Here is a 27,285-nt window from a genome sequence, read left to right on the forward strand (position 1 = left end):
TTGCCCCCCCGGACAGCGTGAGCCGGAGCCGGGCGGGGAAGAGCAGAGCCGGCCTCAGACCCAGCTGGTACAGCTCCGACATGACTCCGCTGTATTCCGCTCGTTGGCTGGCAACTTCGGGGCTGTAATCCTCCAGGACCCGGATGGGGTGGCCGCGATATTCCACCTTTCCTCTCCGGCGCGCCTCCCTGATGAGGAGATCTTTCGTCTGGTACCGGTGAAGGCGGAGGATGACCGGACGCGGTCTCTGTCCCGGGGCCGGCTTGGCGGCGAGAGAGCGGTGCGCTCTGTCTATCCCTGGCGGTGACGGCAGCGTATCGTTCCCGAACACCTCACACAGCAGCTTGGAGAAGAAAGCCGTTGGAGACCCGCCCTCGGTCGACTCCGGTAAACCCAGGATACGGATGTTCTGCCTTCTGCTCCGGCTTTCCAAATCCACCACCTTAGCCTTTAGCCGAGCATTATCATCTCGTAAAGTCGAGCAGATGCCTTCAAGGTCCGTAACTCGCTGGCTGAAGTCTTCTGTGGCGAGTTCAAGGGACGAAACACGTTGGCCATGGTCCTCGACCGCGAGCCGCGTTTGGTCGAGTTTGGAGTCGAGCTGACTGAAAGTATTTTTGAACTCGGCGGCCAGGGCAGCTCGGTGTTCCTCCAGCAACGTGGTAATGGCCGCCAGGGTTAAGACAGCGCCAGCGTCGTCCTTCTTGCCCGACTTGCCGCTCTTCGAAGCCATCTCGGAGGTAAGTGGGCTCGTTCGAGACAAAAAAAAAGAAAAACAGCAACAGGGAATCCTTTTTAAAGGAAAAAGTTTGAAAGTTTGAGGGCTTGGTGGTTTAAAAAGTTTGGCATTTACGGGAGCACTCACGAAACACGTCTACTCCATCTGCTCACCAACCCCTAAAGACATTATTTAAGATAATTTCATTGCAAACGAGTGGCGTTGTACAAAGATATCAAATTAGTTTCAATCTTTTAAACCAGATTGACTGAATGTAAATAAACTTCATATTAACTTCTGGTTGTTATAAATGTATGTATTGTATTTATTATGTATTTATGTAATAAAGTTAAAGTGAAAGAAGAGACAGAGACGCAGGTGACGGAGGCAGGTTTTATTAAAATCACAGCTGCAGAAAGCCCCGCCCCCGAGGCATCAAACCCCGCCCCCAGGAGCAGCAAGCCCCGCCCCCAGAGACATGAAGCCCCGCCCACATGACGGTAAGCCCCGCCCCCAGGGCCTGTAAGCCCCGCCCCCAGGAGCAGCAAGCCCCGCCCCCAGAGGCGGTAAGCCCCGCCCCCAGGGGCAGGTTTTATTGGACAATCATTAAGTAAAAGCTCTGAGCGGTCATGTGACCGGGCTGCTGCTCACAAGGCATCATGGGAAATATCCTCAGGTGTTTCCCGCCCTGACGACCTCTGGCCCCGCCCCCCAGGTGAGGGGGCGGGGCCAGAAACACCTGGCAGGTGAGAGAGCAGCGGCTCTGTGACGTCAGAGGAAAAACTAACAAGCGTCACGTCTAACAGAAACTAGATACTACAAAACTAACCCCGCCCCTAACCCTTAACTCCGCCCACAAACCCCTAACTCCGCCCACAAACTCATAACTCCGCCCACAAACCCCTAACTACATCATCCAATCAGCGATCAGGACGATCAATCAGGTTCAGCTCACACTTCAAGATTAAAATGTCTCCGCCCCCTCCGGCTCTGGCTCCGCCCCCTCGGGGTTCAGGCTCCGCCCCCTCGGGTTCAGGCTCCGCCCCCAGCTGATGGTCCCTGTCCCGGCTGGACGAGGGGGCGTGTCCTCTGGAGGGGGCGGGGCCAGGGAGGAGGCGTGTCCTCCGGAGGGGGCGGGGCCAGGGAGGGGGCGTGTCTACGGTGGATTAATGTGATTATGTGCGATCAATAGATAAAGTGACTCCAGAAGAAGAAGAAGCAGCGTCCCGTCGTCCTGGTCACATCTGGAAGAGAGGAGGTCAGAGGTCAGAGGGGGGGGGGTGAGAGGTCAGAGGTCACGGATCAGGTGACCAGGGGGTCAGAGGTCAGACCTGGGGGTCAGGGGTCAGAGGGGGGTCAGGTGAGGGTCCTCTCACCTGGACGGCGGTTCTGTGCAGCCACTTGTCTTTGTCTCCGCCCACTTTCATGCAGGAGAACAGGTCACAGACGGTGGGCAGGGCCAGACGCTCCTGACAGGAAGTGAGGGTGGGAGACAGGAAGTGAGGGTCAGAACACAGGAAGTGAGGGTCAGCACACAGGAAGTGAGGGTCAGAACACAGGAAGTGAGGGTCAGAACACAGGAAGTGAGGGTCAGAACACAGGAAGTGAGGGTCAGAACACAGGAAGTGAGGCGTTTGCACACAGGAAGAGAGGCGTTTGCACACAGGAAGTGAGGTCAGAATACAGGAAGTGGGGCGTTTGCACACAGGAAGTGGGGCGTTTGCACACAGGAAGTGAGGGTTAGAAACAGGAAGTGGGGCGTTTGCACGCAGGAAGTGGGGGTTAGAAACAGGAAGTGGGGCGTTTGCACACAGGAAGTGAGGCGTTTGCACACAGGAAGTGAGGGTTGGAAACAGGAAGTGGGCGTCTCCATGGTTACCTGAGCCTGGCTCCTCTTCCTCAGCAGCCACTTGTCCTCCTCGTCCTCGGCCGGAGGGGGCGGGGCCTTCTGGGGCAGCACCCACAGGTCCGGGTTCAGGGCCGACTGGAAGGGGGACTCAGGGGAGTCCCCGGGGGAGTCCCCGGAGCGGGGCGGGGCTCTGCTGGGGTGGAGCCACGCCTCCAGGATGGCCTGGACCTGCACACACCAGAGCAGAGCAGTCAGTCTGGGCCACAGTCATACTAATGCATGGTTTCTGTTGCCACGGTAACAAGCCCCAGAGGATAGAATGGGACAATTGGCCTTCAATATCTCAAAGGTTGTAAACACCAGCGTAATGAAACCTCAGTATGTCGTTGTCCACATCGTCCCGGGTCTTTTAATGTTGGACCGATGTCTCTGTGATATCGTGTTGCTGAGCTACAGGCGACTAAATCTCCGTTTGAGACTTAAATATGTTGTAGTACAACTAGGAATGGGTGATATTTTACCGTTCACGATAAACAGTCAAAAACATTATAAGAATTTGTATCTAGATTTATAGTTACAAAAGGTGGAATTGGTATTTTTTTCATTTTTATTGTTCAGGATAAATGCCAGAAATTATCGTGATACATTTTTTAGTCCATACCGCCCATCCCTAGTTGTAGTACAACGCGTCCCGGGTTTGTCAATGTGGTAACGACGTCTGTACGATGAACCGTTGCCTAGCAACAAGCGTCCAAAATAAAATAGAAATGTTTTTAAAATTGAAAGTTAAATATCGCCAAAACCGTAATAATTAGCGTGATGAGGTTGTACGGTCCGTTAGTGCCAATCGGGCCGAGTGTTTGGAAGTTTGAACGATGTCTCTACGATAAAGTTCGGCCGATCAATAAGCATCACAATTTGCCTTTTTTTTTTTGCTTTTTGGCAACTAGCGTTGCCACGGTAACACTTTTGACTGAGAAAAGTAATGCCCATCGAGGGACGATGGAGACGCTTCTAACGATGTCTGACATGCATGGGTGCACGCTGCGGTTCGGGCCGCATTAACGGACGAAAAGAGCAGGTGGAATAATAATAAGAAAAGGGAAAGCTATTCTGTATACGTGTATATGTGATATATTAATATCACCTTCATTTTTCAGGTTTTTCCGGGCGTGTTTTATTTTTTGGGGATTATTTTCTTCCATAACAGAGCGGGTCATGCTGTTCACCCGCTGCTGCTCTTTGGGCCGTTTAGGACAATTGTAATTGGTCTTTCCACTACTTGGCATGAACATAGTAATAATAATAACAACAATAATAATAATAATTAAAGCTGCAAGCAGCGATGAACGGGACCTCGCGTGTGCAATTTTCACCAATTATGGTAAAGGACTCAATACAGAGTCCAATGACACCACCCACGACTCTCTATGTCAAACCATTCAAAAGATATATGAATATCACATAAACACCAATCAGAAGAAGGGGCGGGGCTAATTTGTATATATAATATACTAATGTATATATTTATATGTATACAATAATACTAATTTCGGTTTGCTGTGAAAAAACCCCAGCTTTTGCCATGTGACAAGTTCTCAAATAACTCCGATTTGTGAGAAAACTGTAGCTCCTAGCAGAAAAACAAAGACATCGTGAGAGACACAGTACCCGGCAGATTCTGAAAATCTTTATTCAGATATTCCTTAAAATGTGTTAGTAACGGCAGTGTGAAAACAAAGTGAGATTTTTTTGAAGAAAACTTTTGATTACATTACAGTCAATGGAGACCGAGGCAGGAATTCGCGCCGCTTTAGCCTCCCCCCCTCCCGTTTAAATTTTGTGCATACCCCGCCTGTCAAAGTCACATTTTATGAATCCCAACACCTATGTCTACATTCTGGCCAAAAATTATCTTTCTAGCTTTCACGGTTCAGCCGTGAGCTCGAGTTACAAATAAAAATTAAGGTAATTTTTTACTGTTGTTGCCACTCTAGCAACTGACACTCGCACTCTAGATTTGACAAAAAAAGTGATTTCCAGTCCTCGCTTGAGTGCTCATATCTTGAAAAGTGTAAGTCTTAGGAAAAAACAGTTTCAGGTTTTGAGAGAGACGAGAAGTTTTCCTCCGTTTTGAAGTTTGAATGACATTTCTACGTGCAAGTATGAGAAAGTTAGGTGACTCAGAAAAAAGGTGAATTTTGGCTTTTTTTTTTTCAACATTTCCCAACCGCTTTGAATAGGGTTTTTTGGCCGTTTTTTGGGGAATAACTTTGGGAAAAATGGGAATTTCAACACCAAAAGTCATAGCACACTATTCCCGATGTAGCCGCACGTTTTGATATATGATGCGCCTCGGTCGTCTGAAATCTGTAGGAGGAGTAGCGAACTGAAATCTGTCCGGAAAATGAATAAGAAAAAGAAATCCACACAATCACTCCTCCTCCATTGCTATGGCAGAGCTATGGAGGAGGAGTGGCTCTTGGCGCAGCCGTGGCACTAATAATAATATTTCTATAAAACGTATATTTCAGACACTTCTGGGTGCCTCTAGCTTGCCGGCGGGTGATTGGCCGTTACCTTCTGCTCCTGCGTCCTGGTGAAGGGTGTGGGCGGGGCGTTCTTGGCGGTAGGCGTGGCCTGGTCTCCGGTGGGCGGGGCTTTGTCCAGGAGCACGCCGTTCTTGTCCCGCCCCTCCTGCGTCAGCAGCCAGCGGCTCAGCGCGTCGCGGCCGCAGTTGTCGTCGCAGACGCAGTCGGCGAAGGTGCCGCAGCGCTCGTTAGCGCGGCAGGTCTGGGGGCCGGGCACGGCCCGCTGAAGCCACGCCTCCAGGGCGGCGGGGGCGGGGCCGCTGGGCGAGGGCGGGGCCGAGGGGGGCGGGGTCTTCAGGCACTTGAGCCGGCCCAGGTTCTCGATCTCCACGGCGACGGCCGTCTGGCAGCAGGACGAGCAGTCGGAGCGCGGCGCCGCCGCCAGCCACTCGTCCGACGCCCAGCCGTCCTGGAACGGCTTCAGCAGCCTCCGCCAGCGCTCGCCGTCCGTCTCCATGGCGACGGCCGGGGGCGTGACCAGCCAGCCCTCCAGGTCCTCGTCCTCCCCGAGCAGCTCCGACTCATCGATCTTCTCGATGGAGAAGGTGGAGCTGCAGGTGCTGACGGTGCGGTCCCTGGGGGGGGTCTGGTCCCTGGGGGGGGTCTGGTCCTGGTCCTGGTCCTGGTCCCGGGCCCGGTCCTGCAGCAGCCAGGCCTCCAGGTCCCGGAGCTGCCCCCAGGCCTGCAGGAAGTCGTGGGAGACCAGGGCGGGGCAGGAGGTCTGGGGAGGAGGACCAGAGCTTTATTAGTCCCGGGACAGAGACGCTAACGCCAGGACAGATGAGTAAATAATAGGGGTGTGCAAACAAGGGAACCTCAAGATTCGATTTGGATTATTGGAGCTTCGATTCTTCGGTTATAACGATTGTCGATTCGATTATTGGAGCTTCGATTCTTGTGATTTTTAATGCTTTTTTCCAAACAAGATTGATTTTGTCTTCATCTGTGGCTACATTTGTAAATAAATAGCCAATCAATGAACTCAGTTCCTCTAACAACACTCATTAATAAATAACAAGGTTTTTGGAACATTTGACATGTATTTTTTATTTTATGACTATGTAAACATTTGCTCTTTGATTCCTTAACTTTGACCAGGGAAAGCTGCACTTGCATGAGAGCGCCCTCTATTGGTGGAAACACTGAAAACGCTCAAGCCCTGGATTTAAATAATAATAATAATAATAATAATAATGACTTGGATTTATATAGCGCCTTTCACGAAACCCAAGGTCGCTTTTAATTTACTCATTTAATGATTCATTAATTCTAGTAAACTAGATATGAACTTAGTGTAAACATATCTGCCATATTTACAGTGAACAATAAGAAATGTGCATTCTTGAAAATGAAATGATTCAGCAGCTTATTCAGTCTGGAATCTGGATAGGATAACCTTAAAAAAAAAGGATAACTTGTTTTTTTTTAATATTTTTTATTTTTTTTTAATTTATCGATTCCAAATCGTCACGTGACGCATCGCGATGCATCGACACATCGATGAATTGCACCCACCTCTAGTAAATATGTAACGAGCTTCCTCCACATAAAATCAACCCCACCCTTGAAAGTTTTAAATCTCATCTTAAAACTTATTTTTATTCTTTGGTTTTTAATCCAGCAGGAGAGTTGTGTGGTCTCTGTCCTGTCTTTTATGTTTCTGAATCACTGGTTGTTTTCTGTCTGGTGTGATTTTATTTCCTGCTTTATGTGCTCTTATTTATTTTATTTTTATCTTATTTTTACTATTTTATTATGTCTTGCTTTACTTATTGTGCAGCACTTTGGTAACCCTGTTGTTTTTAAAGTGTGCTATTTAAATAAAGACCAGGCTGCTACAGCAGGAATAGAAAATAACATGTACCATATCTGTCTAACTCCTAACATCCTACCTGCTTCTTTCTCTCTCGTACTGCACTACTTTTTATTTTCATTCCAATGTATGTACTGTTTATATTTTGTAATTATATATTTTCTACCCTCCCCTGCATGTGTGTGTTGAGTTTCTGCTGCTGCACAAAGTGAAGGGAGAAATAAAGGATTATTTTATCTTATCTCTTATGACGTCGTCCAATAGTTCACTGGTGCAACCAGCTGATTCTTTTACGGTGTAGAAGCCACAAAAGTCTGACCCGACCCGTGTTCCGTGTAGAGATGCACCGATTGATCTGCAACCGATCGATATCGGCCGATAACAGACCTATCGGTTTTGATCGGAGTTCTCAGAATAATAGTTCAAAACAGCTGATCCGAGGACGTTTACAACAACAAACCACCGCCTGCCTGCGTTCCCAGATCTCAGACCCAGGTGACCTGAGGGGGCGTGGCCTCTGGAGGGGGCGTGGCCTCTCTAGAGGGGGCGTGGCCTCTCTAAAGGGGGCGTGGCCTCTAGAGGGGGCGTGGCCTCTCTAGAGGGGCGTGGCCTCGCCGGTACGGGAGTTCGTATAGGACAACAAATGTGCAGTTTGCAAAGCGTGTGCAAAGGAAACACCCCAACACAACCCAGCTGATAAAACATTGGAACGTTTTTCACACGAAGGAGAATATTGAGTTTCTAAAGTCGGCTGCAGCTAAAGCAGAGGAACAACAGTAGCGTATAGCAACGCCGCTAACTCCTGTAACTGAGAACTGTAAACGACAGCAAGAATAATAAAGACCTACATCGTAATGTAACAGATTCATAAGCCTTGATCATCATTTCTGTTGTAGAAGACATCGGGTTTAGCCGCGTTGCTAGCTGCTTGGATCCCGGTTCGCGCTGACGAGTCGTTAATATTTCACTGATGAAAGTCCGCCGGAGTTTTACCAGAATATTTACGTCTAAACCCTCACGCAGGACGACAGTCGTGTCAGTCGCTTCACCAGGGACATCTGGATTCTAGTGGGAACAGTTCCCTCGCTAGAGTTTCCTCACAGGCGGATGCTATCGCTAAAGTTTTAGCAAAGCTTAATTCGTAGTTAATTTTTTTTATTTTAAGATTTAATTCCTCTTACCACAGGAAAACTAAGGTTTATAGTTTACAGCTTGTATCAACTCTTAGAGAGAGACATGTCTGTGTTGGTCACATGTACATAATTTTTATCACAGGAAGCTAAAGCTAATAAGCTAAACGAGTCCAAGTCGTCTCTACGAGTCTCTAGATGGAAATACGGCACATCAGCCTGAAATAAAACAGTTCATGAAACTTTCTCATCTCCTCATTTTTATACCTAATAAGACGATGTCAGTGTTGAACATGAGACAACAATATTGATGAATTTATGGATTTCCTGCTGTGATCAGTGATTGGTAATATTGGGATCAGCAGATACTGGTTTTGGTGATCGTTATCGGCCTCAGAATCCTGATCGGTGCATCTCTAGTTCTGTGGTGACCGAGACCCGGGTCAGAACCGCCCCCTCCACCCGAGCCCGGACTCACCTGAGCTCTCACCTGGCCATCTTTGTGGGCCAGCAGCCAATCCTGGAGGTTCTGGCTGGACTGGACCTGGACCTGGACTGGACCGGAACCCAGAGCCGGACCAGAACCAGAACCAGAACCCAGAGCCGGACCAGAACCAGAACCAGAACCCAGCAGCCAGCCGGACAGAGACGCCTCCTGCTGGAACACAGACCCGGTACAAGGTAAGTTTATCTGTACAGCTCAATTCAACACAAGGTAATTTAAAGTGTTTACATCAACATTAAAAGCAGCAAGACACAATTAAAACAGTAAATAACAAATAAAACTAGAAACATTTCCTCGCAGAAATTCAGAGAGTGCCACGGCGGGCTGCTCAAAACCGTGCACCCATGAAACCGTAGCTCGTAGCAGAAAAACAAAAACATGGTGAGAGACACAGAACCCGGCAGATTCTGACAATCTAAATTTTATTCAGATATTGATTAAAATGATTGCGTAAGCTCAGTGCGAAGACAGAGTGAGGTTCTTTTGAAGAAAACCTTTGATTACATTACAGTGAATGGAGACCGAGGCAGGTATTGGCGCCGCTTTAGCCCCTCCCATTTCAATGTTGTGCATACCCCGGCTGTCAAAGTCACATTTTATGAATCCCAACCCGTATGTCTACATTCTGACCAAAAATTATTTGTCTGCTTTTTAAGGTTTGGCCGTGAGCTCGAGTTACAAATAAAGATTCAGGTTATTTTTTTACCGTTTCTCACACTCTAGCAACCGACACTCGCACTCTAGATTTGACAAAAAAGTGATTTCCAGTCCTCGCTTGAGTGCTCATATCTTGAAAAGTGTACATTTTAGGAAAAAACGGTTTGGTGTTTTGGAGAGAAGAGAAGTTTTCCTCCGTTTTGAAGTTTGAATAACATTTCTACGTGCAAGTATGGGAAAGTTAGGTGACTCAGAAAAAAGGTGAATTTGGCTTTTTTTTCCCGACATTTTCCCATCCGCTTTGAATGGGTTTTTTGGCCGTTTTATTGGGAATAACTTTGGGAAAAATGGGAATTTCAACACCAAAAGTGATAGCACACTATTCCCGATTGAGACACACGTTTTGATATATGATTCGCCTGGGTCCTCCGAAATCTGTAGGAGGAGTAGCGAACCGAAATATGTCCGGAAAATTAATAATAAAAAACATGCAGGATAACAATAGGCTTGGCCAGAGGAACTATTGTTATCCTGCACTCCTCCTCCATTGCTAGGGCATAGCTATGGAGGAGGAGCCTCTGGCGCAGCCGTGGCACTAATGATAAAGAGGTAAAATAATAAAAACAGAACCAGAACCAGACTCACCTGATCGCTGGCTGTGATTGGACACACCTGAGCCCTCTGGGGGGCGGAGCCCTGGCCGGACACGCCCTCCGCCAGCTGGAACCACAACAGAAGTGTGAGGTTAATCAACCTTTAAACTTGTTTTTGTCCTTATGAAACTGTCACATGCTTTGTTAACAGAAGTTACAGCAGCCTCTTCCTGATCTACTCAGGGTTTTGGACTGTTCTGGTGACGTCTGTCTACTGTAATGTCATGAACCAATCACACGTTATCACTTCCACCTAGGGCTGGGCGATTTTGAACAAAAATAAAATCCCGATTTTTTTTCTCTGAAAACCCGATTTTCGATTCCGATTTTTTTTGGTAAAACTACAAAATACAATGGAATAAATTGTTTCAAATATTTTATCTTTATTTTTAAAGAAAAACAGCAAGCAAATTTCCCTATTGGGAATTAAGTGCAACTGAGATCCTGTAAATCCTCCTTGAGTTTAGTAAAGTGACAACATTTACCATTTTCTTGACCAAACAAAGATGACTAGACTAGATGCGAGAGGAAAATCGATTTTACGATCGGGTGGCGGGGCTTACCTGCGCGGTGATGCTGCCGAAGGAGGTGATGGCCTGACGCAGCGAGCGGGCGTCGGCCTGGAAGATCATGTCAGGATTCTCCTCGGGGGAGAGGCTGAGGGAGGACAGTCTGGGGAGAGATGGAGGTTAGAGGTTAGAGGTTCTACTGGGTCGGTGGTACCAGCGGTACCAGCAGGGGGGGAGACGGGGGGACAGGTTCTACTGGAACCAGCAGGACTCACTTCTCCATGGAGACGGTCAGCTGGCTGCTCAGGTCGTTGCTGCTGCTGGAACTGGAGATCAGGTCAAACTGGCCCCGGAGCTGCAGGAACCAATCACAGGTCAGCACACGAGAGGATACAGACCACGCCCCCAGAGGATACAGGCCACGCCCCCACATGATACAGGCCACGCCCCCAGAGGACCAGACCACACCCACAGCTACCACTGCTAACTCTAACCCCCTCTAACTTTAGTCTTGTCCAGTGAACCATCTGCATCTTTTTAAAAAGTCCCTTCATTCTCCATCTTTCCTCGCTTTCAGAAAAGTTCACGCAGTAATCCAGACTTCTCCTCCAGCTACGGTGCCGTCAACGCCAGACATTATAGAATGTGCCTTTTTGTTTTTTTTTTTTTTTTAATCCTGCGCGTTAAAAAATTGTCTGTGTTATTAATGTGTTAACTTTGACAGCCTTATTAATTGTGAATAACTGTGTAATGTTACCCGGTGCAGCTGCTGCAGCGTCTCATTATTAATTATTAATTGATTGATCACAAATTCATCTGATTGGAGTCGCCATTGATGAACCAGAGACTGAAGGCAGACGGAAAATTACTGAGTCTGTCTGTTTTCAATATAATTGTTGATTCTATAATCTGGCCTTGACAGGGCGGTTTTGGGCCGATCGCTCTGGTCACAATCTCCCTGGTGGAATGTAAACAACGGGTTCGAGCGCCACGAAGGCCACGGCCCTCACTTGGAAGAACTGTGCCGGGCCCACATTATTAATTAGTGATTAATTATTTACCCGGTGCAGCTGGTGCAGCTGCGTCTGCAGCGTCTCATTATTAATGATTAATTAGTTACCCGGTGCAGCTGGTGCAGCTGCGTCTCATTATTAATTATTAATGATTAATTAGTTACCCGGTGCAGCTGGTGCAGCTGCGTCTGCAGCGTCTCCGTCTTCAGCTGCTCCAGCAGCTCGATCTGTCCCAGTAACCAGACCTCTCTGCAGCGCAGCGCCTCCTGCTGGCGGCTCACGCAGCTCTGCAGCTGCAGACGCACCTGAGGACCACACAGGTGAGGTAGGTTAGTGAGGGGAGAGTAGGGTTAGAGGAGGGAACTGAACCAGCAGCCTCCACCTGGGGGGACAGGTGAGGTTAGAACTGAACCAGCAACCTCCACCTTACAGCTTAGAAAACTCAAATATCCTATCTCAAAAAATTAGAATATTCTGGGAATCTTAATCTTAAACTGTAAACCATAATCAGCAATATTAAAATAATAAAAGGCTTGCAATATTTCAGTTGATTTGTAATGAATCCAGAATGGATGACTTTTTTTTTGTTTTTTTTAAATTGCATTACAGAAAATAAAGAACTTTATCACAATATTCTAGTTTTCTGAGACAGTCCTGTAATTGTGTGTCGTCAGCATAAGAATATTGATTATTATGCTGCTGAAAGACGGACCAAGTGACGTGTACAAATGGTAAAGTAGGAGACCTAGAATTGACCCTTGTGGGACTCAGGTGAGGGGGGTTGGGTGAGTGGCCAGGATCAGGTCCAGGTCCAGGTCCAGATCCGGGCTCAGAGTCCGACCGACCCGGGTCCTGAGACTCTCAGTCCCCCATAACTCCCTCCTGGCTCCAGACCCGGGTCCCCCAGCAGAACCAGTCTGGGCCTGCTGGCCTGACAAACCTGGACCTGGTTCTGGTCCCGTTTCCAGGACCTGGTCCCGTTTCCAGGACCTTACCTGTAGTTGAAGACCAGAAAGCTGGGGCCAGGGGAACAGTAGAGTCCAGATCAGTCCAGATCAGACCAGCAGAGACCAGAGTCCAGCAGAGTCAGAGACGGTTCTGCAGCTCCGTCTGACTCCAGTCTTTTCTAAGGTCTCTCCCTACCACGCCCTCCCTCTCTCTCTCTCTCCCTCTCTCTCTCTCTCTCTCTCTCGCCCGTCTCACCTTTCAAACCTGCTGACTCAGCAGTGAGTCAGGACTGAGGTGGAGGGGTGGTATGTGGGGGTGTCTCTGTGGTGTCTATTGTTTCTGGACCAGACACTGATCCTGGATCAGATCCTGGATCAGGGGCTCAGACGGTGGTTCTGCTGCGGTTCTGCTAAAGTCGGAGCAGCTGCAGGTATTTGTATTTGCAGGTATTTATTTTCAGAATCCTGACTCACTCAGACACAAACAAGCCGTCAGTCCTGCAGGTCTGAAGGTCTGGACCTGCTGAAGATCCAGCTCTTTAAGCAGAACTTCAGCATCAGTAGATGCTGAAGTTCTGCTTAAAGATCCAGCTAAAGACTCTTTAAGCAGAACTTCAGCATCAGTAGATGCTGAAGTTCTGCTTAAAGATCCAGCTAAAGACTCTTTGGTTGCGGCAACACCACAACGGCGTCGCGGCAACAACACCACGACGGCATCGCGGCAACAACACCACGACGGCGTCGAGGCAACAACACCACAACGGCGCCGCGGCAACAACACCACAACGGCGTCGAGGCAACAACACCACGACGGCATCGCGGCAACAACACCACGACGGCGTCGCGGCAACAACACCACAACGGCGTCGCGGCAACAACACCACAACGGCGTCGAGGCAACAACACCACAACGGCGTCGAGGCAACAACACCACAACGGCGTCGAGGCAACAACACCACAACGGCGTCGAGGCAACAACACCACAACGGCGTCGCGGCAACAACACAACGACGGCGTCGCGGCAACAACACCACAACGGCGTCGAGGCAACAACACCACAACGGCGTCGAGGCAACAACACCACGACGGCGTCGAGGCAACAACACCACGACGGCGTCGAGGCAACAACACCACAACGGCGTCGAGGCAACAACACCACAACGGCGTCGCGGCAACAACACCACAACGGCGTCGAGGCAACAACACCACAACGGCGTCGAGGCAACAACACCACAACGGCGTCGAGGCAACACCACCACAACGGCGTCGAGGCAACAACACCACAACGGCGTCGAGGCAACAACACCACAACGGCGTCGAGGCAACAACACCACAACGGCGTCGAGGCAACAACACCACAACGGCGTCGAGGCAACAACACAACGACGGCGTCGAGGCAACAACACCACAACGGCGTCGAGGCAACAACACCACAACGGCGTCGAGGCAACAACACCACAACGGCGTCGAGGCAACAACACCACAACGGCGTCGAGGCAACAACACCACAACGGCGTCGAGGCAACAACACCACAACGGCGTCGAGGCAACAACACCACGACGGCGTCGAGGCAACAACACCACAACGGCGTCGAGGCAACAACACCACAACGGCGTCGAGGCAACAACACCACAACGGCGTCGCGGCAACAACACCACAACGGCGTCGAGGCAACAACACCACAACGGCGTCGAGGCAACAACACCACAACGGCGTCGAGGCAACAACACCACGACGGCGTCGCGGCAACAACGCCACAACGGCGTCGCGGCAACAACACCACAACGGCGTCGAGGCAACAACACCACAACGGCGTCGCGGCAACAACACCACGACGGCGTCGAGGCAACAACACCACGACGGCGTCGAGGCAACAACGCCACGACGGCGTCGCGGCAACAACGCCACGACGGCGTCGCGGCAACACCGCCACGACGGCGTCGCGGCAACACCGCCACGACGGCGTCGCGGCAACAACGCCACGACGGCGTCGCGGCAACAACGCCACGACGGCGTCGCGGCAAAGGCGTCGCGGCAAAGGCGTCGCGGCAACAACGCCACGACGGCATAGCGGCAAAGGCGTCGCGGCAACACCGCCACGACGGCGTCGCGGCAACAAAGCCACGACGGCGTCGCGGCAACAACGCCACGACGGCGTCGCGGCAAAACCACCACAACGGCGTCGCGGCAACAACACCACGACGGCGTCGAGGCAACAACACCACAACGGCGTCGCGGCAACAACGCCACGACGGCGTCGCGGCAAAGGCGTCGCGGCAACACCGCCACGACGGCGTCGCGGCAACAACGCCACGACGGCGTCGCGGCAACAACGCCACGACGGCGTCGCGGCAAAGGCGTCGCGGCAACACCACCACAACGGCGTCGCGGCAACAACACCACGACGGCGTCGAGGCAACACCACCACAACGGCGTCGCGGCAACACCGCCACGGCGGCGTCGCGGCAACACCGCCACGACGGCGTCGCGGCAACAACGCCACGACGGCGTCGCGGCAAAGGCGTCGCGGCAAAGGCGTCGCGGCAACAACGCCACGACGGCGTAGCGGCAACAACACCACAACGGCGTCGAGGCAACAACGCCACAACGGCGTCGCGGCAACAACACAACGACGGCGTCGCGGCAACAACACCACAACGGCGTCGAGGCAACAACACCACGACGGCGTCGAGGCAACACCACAACGGCGTCGAGGCAACAACACCACAACGGCGTCGAGGCAACAACACCACAACGGCGTCGAGGCAACAACGCCACAACGGCGTCGCGGCAACAACACAACGACGGCGTCGAGGCAACAACACCACAACGGCGTCGAGGCAACAACACCACAACGGCGTCGAGGCAACAACACCACAACGGCGTCGAGGCAACAACACCACAACGGCGTCGAGGCAACAACGCCACAACGGCGTCGCGGCAACAACACAACGACGGCGTCGCGGCAACAACACCACAACGGCGTCGAGGCAACAACACCACAACGGCGTCGAGGCAACAACACCACAACGGCGTCGAGGCAACAACACCACGACGGCGTCGAGGCAACAACACCACAACGGCGTCGAGGCAACAACACCACAACGGCGTCGCGGCAACAACACCACAACGGCGTCGAGGCAACAACACCACAACGGCGTCGAGGCAACAACACCACAACGGCGTCGAGGCAACAACACCACGACGGCGTCGCGGCAACAACGCCACAACGGCGTCGCGGCAACAACACCACAACGGCGTCGAGGCAACAACACCACAACGGCGTCGCGGCAACAACACCACGACGGCGTCGAGGCAACAACACCACGACGGCGTCGAGGCAACAACACCACGACGGCGTCGCGGCAACAACACCACGACGGCGTCGCGGCAACACCGCCACGACGGCGTCGCGGCAACACCGCCACGACGGCGTCGCGGCAACAACGCCACGACGGCGTCGCGGCAACAACGCCACGACGGCGTCGCGGCAAAGGCGTCGCGGCAAAGGCGTCGCGGCAACAACGCCACGACGGCATAGCGGCAAAGGCGTCGCGGCAACACCGCCACGACGGCGTCGCGGCAAAGGCGTCGCGGCAACACCACCACAACGGCGTCGCGGCAACAACACCACGACGGCGTCGAGGCAACAACACCACAACGGCGTCGCGGCAACAACGCCACGACGGCGTCGCGGCAAAGGCGTCGCGGCAACACCACCACAACGGCGTCGCGGCAACAACACCACGACGGCGTCGAGGCAACACCACCACAACGGCGTCGCGGCAACAACACCACGACGGCGTCGCGGCAACACCGCCACGACGGCGTCGCGGCAACACCGCCACGACGGCGTCGCGGCAACACCGCCACGACGGCGTCGCGGCAACAACACCACGACGGCGTCGAGGCAACAACACCACAACGGCGTCGCGGCAACAACGCCACGACGGCGTCGCGGCAAAGGCGTCGCGGCAACACCACCACAACGGCGTCGCGGCAACACCACCACGACGGCGTCGAGGCAACACCACCACAACGGCGTCGCGGCAACAACACCACGACGGCGTCGCGGCAACACCGCCACGACGGCGTCGCGGCAACACCGCCACGACGGCGTCGCGGCAACAACGCCACGACGGCGTCGCGGCAAAGGCGTCGCGGCAAAGGCGTCGCGGCAACAACGCCACGACGGCGTCGCGGCAACAACGCCACGACGGCGTCGCGGCAACAACGCCACGACGGCGTCGCGGCAACAACGCCACGACGGCGTCGCGGCAAAGGCGTCGCGGCAACACCACCACAACGGCGTCGCGGCAACACCACCACAACGGCGTCGCGGCCGTTGTGGTTTAACACAGAACCTTAAATCAGGCTTTAGATGCTGCACTTATGACAAGATGGATCTTCTTAGACGTAGCTTTATTATAAAAACAACACATATTGTAGCACCAGCCTGGAGCAGCCGGTCCAGCTGGACTCTCAGTCTGGTCCAGCTCTGGTCCAGACCCCCCAGACCCCGCAGTACCTGGTCCAGCCCCCCCCCCCCAGCACCAGCACCAGAACCAGAACCAGAACTCACCTCCCGGGCGTTCTCCCTCAGCTGCTGTTCTGCTTTCATCACGGCACCGATCGCAGCCTCCAGCTGGTCCTGGGCCTGCTGGCACTGGTCCGGCCCGCTAGCCCCGCTAGGGGGTTCTGGTAACCACATCCTGCAGGAAACAGGGAGAGACTGTCAGAATAAGGCCCCATTTACACGGGGCAAAAACGGAGGCGTTTTCATGCGTTTTGGCCGTTCGTTTACACCAAAACGGAGGTCAAAGCCCCCAAAAACCATCATTTCTGAAAACTCCGGCCAAAGTGGAGATTTTCAAAAACTCCGTCTTCACGTTTGCGTCTAAACAGACAAAACGGAGGAAAACGGAGATTTACGTCACATTATGCGACAGAAACGTCACCAGCAGCGTCATGAGTGCGACCTGTGTTTACAATTTGTTTGGCCACCGTCAATGTTTTCTTTTATTTTACCTGTTTTAAATTCTCTCAGACTCTCCTTCCGTCTTGGAAGTAAAGCCTGAATTATGGTCCCGCGTTAAATCGACGCAGAGCCTACGGCGTAGGGTACGCGGCGATGCGCCGTAGGCTACGCCGTCGATTTTACGCGGAACCATGAATCTGCCTTTATTCACCCGCCCGAGACTCGCCTTTTATTCGCCCCACCAACCGCCCTGCGCTCCTGAAAGAAACTCCTAAAAGAACTCCTACACAAGGCGGCAGGAAGAAAATAGAAGCAGGTCTAACGTCCGACCAAAGTGGGGAAAAAACGAACAAAATAACGGCGTGTGTGGTGACGCAATGAAACAGCGAACAGCAGGAGTGAGCGGCGTGTTCGTGGTGTTAAAGCAGCAAACATGTCAGATCATTACTGGGATGTGGGAAAAGCAGAGGACACGAGAAATGATCAAATAGGTACCAGATCTGGTTGGATCCGGCACAAATTAAGCCCTAATAAGATTAAGATAATTATATCTTATTATCTTATCAGAACCTTCCAGCTCCCTGATCTCCCTCCAGCAGTTGCAGCTTTATTGAGGTTCTTGTATTGAACTGACTGTTTCCTACAGCGCTTTCAACCTTTTTTTTCAACTTTCAACCGGCTTTCAAAGCAAGCAACAGGAAGAAAAGAAAATAGAAGCAGGGCGTGCAACAAAAGTCCAGCTCAAAATGGCGCAGCGTCGCTCGCAACCAGTGTAGACAGTGCAATAAAAAATAAAGCTCGCTCGCTCGCATGCAGTGTGGACACGGTGTAACGCGGAACCATAAATCAGCCTTAACTGGAAGTTACACGTGTCATTTGTTGATGTTTTTTCCAGGATTCTGATTGGCTGGCATGACGTTACCAGCGTTTTCATGCGAGTCCGTGTAAACAAGGATATTTTTGAAAACGGAGAGGGAAAAATATCCGTTTTTGTAAATACCCGGCTACGTGTAAACGTGGCCTAAGAGCGGAGGTAACAGGAAGTACAGACTGTCAGAATAATGCTGCATTCCATTTGTCCTCGGAAGTCGGAATTTCCGAGTTCGGAGTCGGTATTTTCAACTGGAACGCCCCTGGAAGTGGGATTTCCTACTGGGGAAGTGGGAGAATCTTCACCATTCCAAGATGGCTGCCCCGGCTGTAAACAGGAAGTAGAAGAGAGCTGTGCTCCTTTCTGTTTCCTCTTCATCCACCGTGTTTGAAAGTTGCAGAAGGACCACATATTTGTCCAGAAGTTGCTTGTATTCGGACAAGGCAAGCGCTAGAAAAGCTTTCGAGGACGTGGCCATCTTGTTCTCCTACTTTGTAACCGGAACCCCGATAACTCGGCTGTGACGCCATTCCCAGTTCTGACTTCCGAGGTAAATGGAACGCAGAATAAGAGCGTTGGAACGCCGGAGCTGAACAACCGACCCGGTCTGGAAATAACAGGCCTGATGTTTGTACCCGCAGCTCAATCAAATCAAACTTTATTTGTTAAACGCTTAATAAAAAAATAAAAAATGCAACGCAAAGAGCTTTACATAAAACATAATAATACCCTTAATAAAAAAAGTATAACATAAAATCCTAAAAGTAGGTCTACAAAGCAAGACCTGATAAACAAACATAAGAACAACCATAAGACCTGTTTTAAAACAACAGCTAGTTTTGTGTTGCGAGTGTTGAGCTTTTAAAAGCATCACCAGTCTCTAACCCTGAGGTTTTCCAGCAGGTTTATTCCTCAGACGTGGTAGTGAAATGATGCCTCATGGTTTGGGTCTGACTCTGGGAATGATTAAAAGACCAGACCTCAGGGTCCGAGGGTTTAGATCAGGGGTGTCAAATGTGCGGCCCCGCGAGAAGTTTCCAACGCAAAAAAACGAAATGTTAATTTACTAAAAAGGAAGGCATAAATAATTGCCATGAATCGCAGCATATTGATAATATATTTCTTCTATAAATCCATCGTTATTCCACAAATAGAGCAGTTTGACATGTTTTTAGTTTTCTAGAATGCATTTGCCGATTTTATTTCTTTGTAGTCGTTTATTTTTATTAACTGACTACTATTATATATTTTTGCAGGAAAAATATCACTGCTAAAAAAGATGATAGAAGATATTTATTATGAGAATTTCAGTTTTGAATACGAGGATAGTGACAAAGTAAAACAGTTAAAAAAGAAGTGCTGACTTTTTCGGCACACTGGTGTAAATATCCGCGCCAATTTTTAAAAATAAATACACTTAATTGTACTGGAAAAATCTCTAAATCAAAAAGAAACACTCGGATGTAATAAGAAAGATTTAGGTTTTAATTAAATTTCCTATAAAAAAAAGCAAAATATAAAAAAAAAACATACTTGTTTCTGTTTATCTTTGTAAAATGATATTAAAAGTATTTTATACATAATTTGAAAAAGAAACTAGAAATTTCAAGAAAAGATCCTGAAGAAATATATTTAACATAATTAGAGTGTAAACAAAGTGCATATTTCCTTTAAAATTAATTAAACCGATATTGGATTAGATAACAATAGTAAAAAAAAAGAATTAGAAAAAAAATATTTCTGCACCGTTTTTGTTATTTTGAGCGTGCGGCCCGTGAGAAAAAAATTGGTCAAATCCGGCCCGCCAAGAAAAATGAGTTTGACACCCCTGGATTAGAGGGTAAAAGCAGATCAGACGGGTAAGAACCAAGACCGTTAAGACACATTAAAAAACAAGTAAAACAACCTTAAAATTGATCCTCTGTTTAATTATATTTATTGTTTTGTTTTTTTTAGGATATACTGTTTTATACCTTTTTGTACTGTTGTTTATATTTTGTAAAAATTGTCAAGTGTTTATGTTTGCTGCTGCATAAGTGAATGTCCTCTCTGGGGGATCAATAAAGTTTGATTCTATTTTATCCTGAAGCCCCCGGGGAGCCAGTGCAGCGATTCTAAACGGGTGTAATAAGAGATTCTGGTTTTCATCACAAGCTGCTGAGTTCTGTAATAGTTGGAGACCAGAAATGCTGTTTTTAGGAAGATGTTTTTTGTTTTGTTTTTGTCTTTGCTTCTTGTCTAGATACCTGTGTTATTTGTCCAATATATCCATTCTTTTTCAATGTTTGAACCCATATTATTAGTTTAGTTTTGTATAAAACCTCCTGAGTGGAGGTTCATTAAAGGGTAATAATAATAATAATAATAATAATAATAATAATAATAATAATAATAATAATAATAATAATAATAATAATAAGCCTCGGCTTCAGACTAAACCTTTCCGGTGCCATTTAAAATATTGGACCTTTTTTATGTTGTATTGTGTTGTATCCAAATGGACCAAAATAAAACTCTAAATCAAAAAGGTGATAGAAACCTATTATTGTTGTGTTTTTGGTAAGAGGCTGAAACCAAACCCAAGACCGGTAGTGAGACCGGCAGGAACTTGTTGTTCCAACTTCTCCTTTATCGCTTACTTCTACTTCCCCCAGTCTTCATCCCTCACTTCCTCTTTCTGGTGGAGAACCAGGTCCTGGTCCAGGTCCCTCTGGGGACCCGGGTAGGACCACCTGGACCTGGTTATTGGTGTTTCCATGGCCGTGTAACCCGGTTATTGCTGATATTCCAGTTTTAAAGTGTTATTGATGCTGGAAACAGTCACTGATTCATTCTGGGACGGACAAAGACCAGCCGTCACCTGGATTAACCTGACCACGATAACCACAGTAACCTGGTCAGGAACCACGGTCACCACGGTAACCCCAGGAACCACAGTAACCACGATAACCACGGTGACCTGCTTAGGAACCGTGGTAACCAGGGTTACCACGGTTACCACAACAACAAAGTACCTTCAGATTCTCCTGGAGTAAACCTGAATACCTGATGCTGCTGTAGAACCTGCTGAGTTACAGTCTAGTAATACTTCATGTTACTGATACTTTGTTACAGTCTAGTACTAATTCACGTTACTAGTACTAATAGATACTTTGTTCCTCTGTTATTGTTGTGTTCTGTCTTTAACCTTGTGGTTTTATTTGTTTTAACGAGCTGCTGCTTCCTGTCCAGGTCTAACCCTAACCCTGGATCTGTATGGGCTGGTACTGCTTAAAGAAAGGTTAAATAAAAAAAAGGAGAATACCCAGTAGTTCTGTTTACTACCCCAGATTACCCAGAATCCCCTGCTCCTCCAGTGGGCGGGGCCCGGGGAGCGGCCTATCAGCTGTAACAGCAGCAGCTGACGGTCAGAGATAAGAATGTTACCATGACGACAGAGTTCTGAGGAACTGGGGCCCTGGAGGGTTGTTGACCCGGAGGGTTAAACCGGGTCTGAGCCGGTACTGGTACTGGAGGGTTAAACCGGGTCTGAACTGGTACTGGAGGGTTAAACCGGGTCTGAACTGGTACTGGAGGGTTAAACCGGGTCTGAACTGGTACTGGAGGGTTAAACTGGGTCTGAACTGGTACTGGAGGGGTCAGACCGGGTCTGAGCTGGTCCCACTGTGAGGGGGGGGGTTAAACCGGGTCTGGTTCCTGGAACACTTTACTCCCAGTGTTGCAGTAACAGGAATATTGACGGTAACCTGAACCTGCAGGTAAACATAGTCACAGACCCATCGATCAGAACACGGTCCAAGGACCGGCGGACCAGGGACCTGCAGAACCAGCAACCTTCAGAACCCCCAACCCCCCCCCAACCGGGTCAACAACCCCTGAACATGTTTGTTCACATTCCTGCAGGGGGGGGGGTGGTGAACCACCAGCTGATGAGGGCCAGTACAAACTGGATGTTCTGCCCATTTCTGGTGTGTCGCCAGAAATAATAATAATAATAAGTGTATTGATCCGTTAGGAACTTGTAAAAGTGTAAAAGCATCAGCATCAGTGCGTGTAGTTAACACACTAAACTACAGTTTACACATGAGACTAAAACAAACCACACAATCAACGGAACGCAACAAACAAACAAACCAAACAAATAGGGCTGTGCGATTAGTCGATTCTAAATCTAAATCGGATTTATTAATCAAGACGATGTTAAAAAAAGGAAAATGGTAAAATGGATGTTCCTTTTCTGCAGCTGCATTACAGACGGAGCTCGTCTAGTCGTCTTTGTTTGGTCAAGAAAACTTTACTAAACTCAAGGAGGATTTACAGGATCTTTCAATTGCACTTCATTCCCAATAGGGACATTTGTTTGCTATTTTTCTTTAAAAATGAAGATAAAATATTTGAAACAATTTATTCCATTGTTTTTTGTAGTTTTACCAAAAAAATTGAAATCGCAAAAACAGATTTTCAGAGAAAAAAAATCTACTTAGCAGATGCAATAAGAGAGAACTAAGAGATAAAAACAATCCCCCATTAAGTGCATCATAAATACAATGGTTTTAAACATGTGTTTAAAAGCAGGTACAAAAATAAGTTATTTAAGAGTGTGATGGATCTAAAGCCTGATTTATTTCTGTTGGTTTTTACTTGATTTTTCTGTTTATTTACGTTTGTCTTCCTTCTGGTTCTGCATGTGTGTTTACTTTGCTGTTTTCTGTTTGTCCTGATGTTTTACTATCAACTATGAAGTAAACTAAGTTAAAAAGTGAAGGTACAATAATCTCAGGCTTCAGCTGCACCTTCTGGTTTATTCTTTACTTATTTTTTTATTATTTCCTTCCTACAAAAGGAAATTAAATGTATGTATCAATGGAAACTGATCGACCAAATAAACTACTTCATCATCTTCATCTAAACTACTTCATTTTCTTTTTTTTTGGGGGGGGGTTAATATTTTTTTCTCTCTTGTACATAGTCTTTTTATATTGCTCTTTTTTATTATTTAACCACGTATTTGTTATTTCTATTTTACATTTTTTGTATAAAGTGTGTGTGTTTTGGCTGCACGACTGAATTTCTCCTCTGGGGGATAAATAAAGTCTATTATTCTATTCTATCATTTATGGTTCTGCGTTAAATAGACGGCGTAGGTTACGCGGCGACGCGACCTACGGCGTAGGGTCTGCGTTGATGTAAAGCCTGATTTAAGGTTCTGCGTTAAAGCGACGCCGTAGGCTCTGCGTTGGTGTGACGCGGAACCATACATCAGCTTTAAAGGTTTTCTAGCTTCGCGGAGCTGCAGTTTTACTGTGTTTTCCTGTGTTTTAACCATAAACCACCTCTTTCCCCCCGAACTGCTGCTTGTCTTCACTAAAGCCTTTGTTTTGGTACCAGAGTGTCCCGCGGACAAACGTTGTTATTGTTCTAAACAGATGTTCACGGCTCGGTTTCGGCTCGGTCCCGGTTCCTACCTCATGCTGCGACTCGAAACCCTCGGGTTTTCCTCGTTTCTGCTCGGTTTTATGCTGTTTCCGTGCTTGTTTCCGTGCTTGTTTCCGTGCTACGGCTCGGTTCTGTTTGTTCCTACAGCTCGTCCTCCATTACCAGCTGCAGCCGAGCACGTCGTCGCCTCGCGGGAGCGCGTACGGGGGGCGGGGCTACCGCTGATGACGCGGCAACAACAACATGGCGGCCGGTGTCGCGCATGGATGTATTATGGTTGTCACTACCTGATAAACTTAATACTTATTATTCAGTTTTATATAAAGCGCTTTGCGTTGCATTTTTTATTTTTAATGAAGCACTAAACAAATAGTTTGATTTGATTCTACAGCAGCCATGTACATGCATGTTCATTTAACTGTTAAAATATCAAGAATCTTTATTAAATGTGTTTAATTAAATGTGTTTAATATCTGTGCAATATCTGTCTACCTCACACACATCCTACCTGCTTTTTTTCCCACTGTTTTTCCTTTCTTTCTCGTACTGCATTACTTTTTATTTTTCATTTCAATGTATATACTGTTTATATTTTTGTAATTATATATTTTCTATCCTCTCCTGCATGTGTGTGTTAATTTACTGCTGCTGCACAAAGTGAATTTCCCCATTGAGGGAGAAATAAAGGATAATCTAATCTTATCTTAATGTACTTTTATCACCTGACGTGAGTTATTTCGTTGTTGTTTTAAAAGATGTTTTTTGGGAGTTTTTACTTCAAATCGAGGAAAATAGTTCCTACAAAAATACATTTAGGGAACAAACAAACAAACAAACCCTGCTGAAAACGTGCCTCTAAAAATATTAAGTTAAATAACTCTGCAAAAAAATATTAGCCGATATGTCAAAGTATCTTTTATTTTAATCTCTTTCTGAAATGTCCATGCTATTTGCTTTAAAATGCCGTACTGTTATTTTGTTATTAACTTTACCTAGCTTAACCTTATTGTTTGTGTAAATGTTTCTTGTTCATGATTCCTCCCAAAATATGTTCTATTTTCTTATATTGTATTTCCTCCACTAGCAGTTTGTATAAATGTGTGTTCTTGGTTAGAAATTGTGTTCAATAAAAAAACAAAGTCTTTTAACCAAAAGATGATGTGTTTGTCCGTCTGTATCTTTTATTTCCACCACAATGTATATACTGTCTATATCTTGTAATGCTATATATCTTTTAATATTTTACTTGTTTCCCTCCCTGCACGTGTGTGTTTAGTTACTGTTATTGACACGTGAGTTTCACCACTGAGGGACAAATAAAGGACTTTCTTATCTTATCTTTCAGCAGATTTAACCTGAACCTGTTGAGCTCATGTTACTTTAAATGTACAGGACTTTCTCAGAAAACTAGAATATAGCTCTTTATTTTCTGTAATGCAATTAAAAAAAAACTAAAATGTCATACATTCTGGATTCATTACAAATCAACTGAAATATTACAAGCCTTTTATTATTTTAATATTGCTGATTATGGTTTACAGTTTAAGATTAAGATTCCCAGAATATTCTAATTTTTTTAGATAGGATATTTTAGTTTTCTTAAGCTGTAAGCCATGATCAGCAATATTAAAATAATAAAAGGCTTGTAATATTTCAGTTGATTTGTAATGAATCCAGAATGGATGATATTTTTTTTTTTTTTTTTTTAAATTGCATTAAAGAAAATCACAATATTCTAATTTTCTGAGACAGTCCTGTATTATAATGTCTGTAAAGTTTCTGCTGATTTTGATGTCAGACTTTGTTCATGATCAAAGTTCTGACTGGGTTTAAAATCTTAAAATAAAGGTTTGTTAAAGAAAAACGCCTGGGCGCACACATGCACAAATAACTTCATTAACTAATAACATGTCAAAAGAATCTTTATTAAATGTGTTTTAATGCACTTTTATCACCCGATCGTTGAGTTATTTCATTAAGATGTTTTTAAGGGAGTTTTTACTTCAATCGAGGAAAATAGTTCCTACAAAAACACATTTAAATCAACTTTCCACTTCCTGTTGGGCCGGAGTTTCACGGAAATAAATGTTATTTTAATTGTTTAAACTTTTCCCAGCAGTGTTTGTGTCTGAACCAGGTCCGTGTGTGTGTGTGTGTGTGTGTGTGTGTGGTGCACGTGTCGGTCCAGCTGATCCGTCACTCATTAACACACAGGTGTCAAACTGATGCTGCGTTCCATTTACCTCGGAAGTCGGAACTCGGAATCAGGAATGACGTCACAGCCGAGTTATCAGCGTTCCAGTTACAAAGTAGGTAAACAAGTTTGTAGTTCGCATATACCACATGAAAAATGTAAATGACACTATAGCAGCATATATATGCCAAACAATACTTGTATACCACTGATTTAGTGTGACCAAAACTAGAATGAAGTGCTACGATTTTTTACAGAGTTCTCTTCTACTGTTTACAACCGGGGCAGCCATCTTGGAATGTGAACTCGGGGTTGGTGAAGACTCTCCCACTTTCCCAGTGGGAAATCCCACTTCGAGGGGCGTTCCAGTTGAAAATTCCGACTGGGAACTGGTAAATCCCCTCTTCCGAGGACAAATGGAACGCGGCAGAAATCCCAGAAGGGCCGGTGTTCTGACATTTTTTGCTGCTTTGCCAAAAAATGCTCCCTAATGGTTTTTTTTACCTTTGTAGAGCTACAATTTTACTGTGTTTTACTCCCTAACCCACGTCCTTGTCTCTTGCCAGGCCGTCATTGTAAATAAGAATGTTCTTAATGACCTGCCTGGTTAAATAAAGGCGAATGACTGAATGAATATCAAATAAAGCGGGTTTTTTTTCTCTCTTTATCGTATAATTTTCACAAAGTGTAATGTAATTAATGTCATGGGTAGTTAATTTTGAAGGATCAAATATTCAACATCCCATATTATCAATTTAGCGTGGCAATCAAACTTTGAAAATCGACTGTGCGCATGCGCAGAACCACAAAGTAGCATTTTCTGGCAGGGAGCAGAAATGGTCAGAACACCGGTGTCCTGCATGTTTTAGATGTTTCCCTGCTTTAACACCTGATTCTAATTAATCATCGTGTCATCTTGTATCATGGTGCAGGGAAACGTCTAAAACCTGCAGAACACCGGTCCCCAGGACCCGGACTGGAGACCCCTGGATCACTGGAGTCCGACACCCTGCACGTGCACGTCCCGTTCCTGGTCCAAACATCTGGCCCGGTTCTGAGTTCTGGTTCTGAGTTCTGGTTCTGAGTCCCGGTTAGAACATCTGACCGGTTCCACCAGGTTTTTACGTATTAAGCCGGTTCCGGCACCGACCCGCATAAGAACTCACCCGCAAAAAAAATACATAAATAAAAATATTAAAAAAACTCACCGCGGTCGTTTGATGTGGAGCCCCGCTGACGTCATCATGGTCCGGCCGGGTCACGGTTCGAGTCCAGTAGATTCAGGGTTAATGGGAGACTCCTGGGTCTCCGCGGTTCAGGGTTCGGGACTGGGTCCAGTAGATTAAAAGTTAGAGTTCCAGCCGGTACGGAGCTGGTTCCGAGAGAAAGTGTCGCCGAATCTCGTCGCGGATCAATGTCA

General features: G+C 47.6%; 1 protein-coding gene across 9 annotated transcripts; it reads right to left on the reverse strand.

Moving 5' to 3' along the window:
* Positions 1-1,188: 1,188 nt before the first annotated feature.
* On the reverse strand, positions 1,189-27,285 carry ncoa4 (nuclear receptor coactivator 4). 9 transcript variants are annotated; one of them, XR_009784345.1, is made up of 12 exons: positions 27,074-27,284; positions 16,969-17,098; positions 11,603-11,743; positions 10,701-10,780; positions 10,480-10,588; positions 9,909-9,983; positions 8,580-8,759; positions 5,148-5,879; positions 2,598-2,795; positions 2,095-2,187; positions 1,458-1,962; positions 1,190-1,416 (listed from the first exon to the last, which is right to left on the reverse strand). XR_009784345.1 is itself a non-coding variant. In XM_061744774.1 (12 exons), the coding sequence occupies exons 1-12, from the start codon at positions 27,109-27,111 to the stop codon at positions 1,957-1,959; spliced, it is 1,734 nt and encodes a 577-aa protein (XP_061600758.1). In that variant the 5' UTR covers positions 27,112-27,285; the 3' UTR covers positions 1,190-1,956. The 9 variants fall into 9 exon arrangements, 8 of the variants coding, with proteins under 8 accessions (XP_061600759.1, XP_061600758.1, XP_061600757.1 ...); XM_061744774.1 differs by having other exon boundaries at positions 1,190-1,962; positions 8,592-8,678; positions 8,715-8,759; positions 27,074-27,285; XM_061744773.1 differs by having other exon boundaries at positions 1,190-1,962; positions 8,580-8,678; positions 8,715-8,756.

This window comes from Cololabis saira, chromosome 17, assembly GCF_033807715.1.
Source record: "Cololabis saira isolate AMF1-May2022 chromosome 17, fColSai1.1, whole genome shotgun sequence".
NCBI lineage: Eukaryota > Metazoa > Chordata > Actinopteri > Beloniformes > Belonidae > Cololabis > Cololabis saira.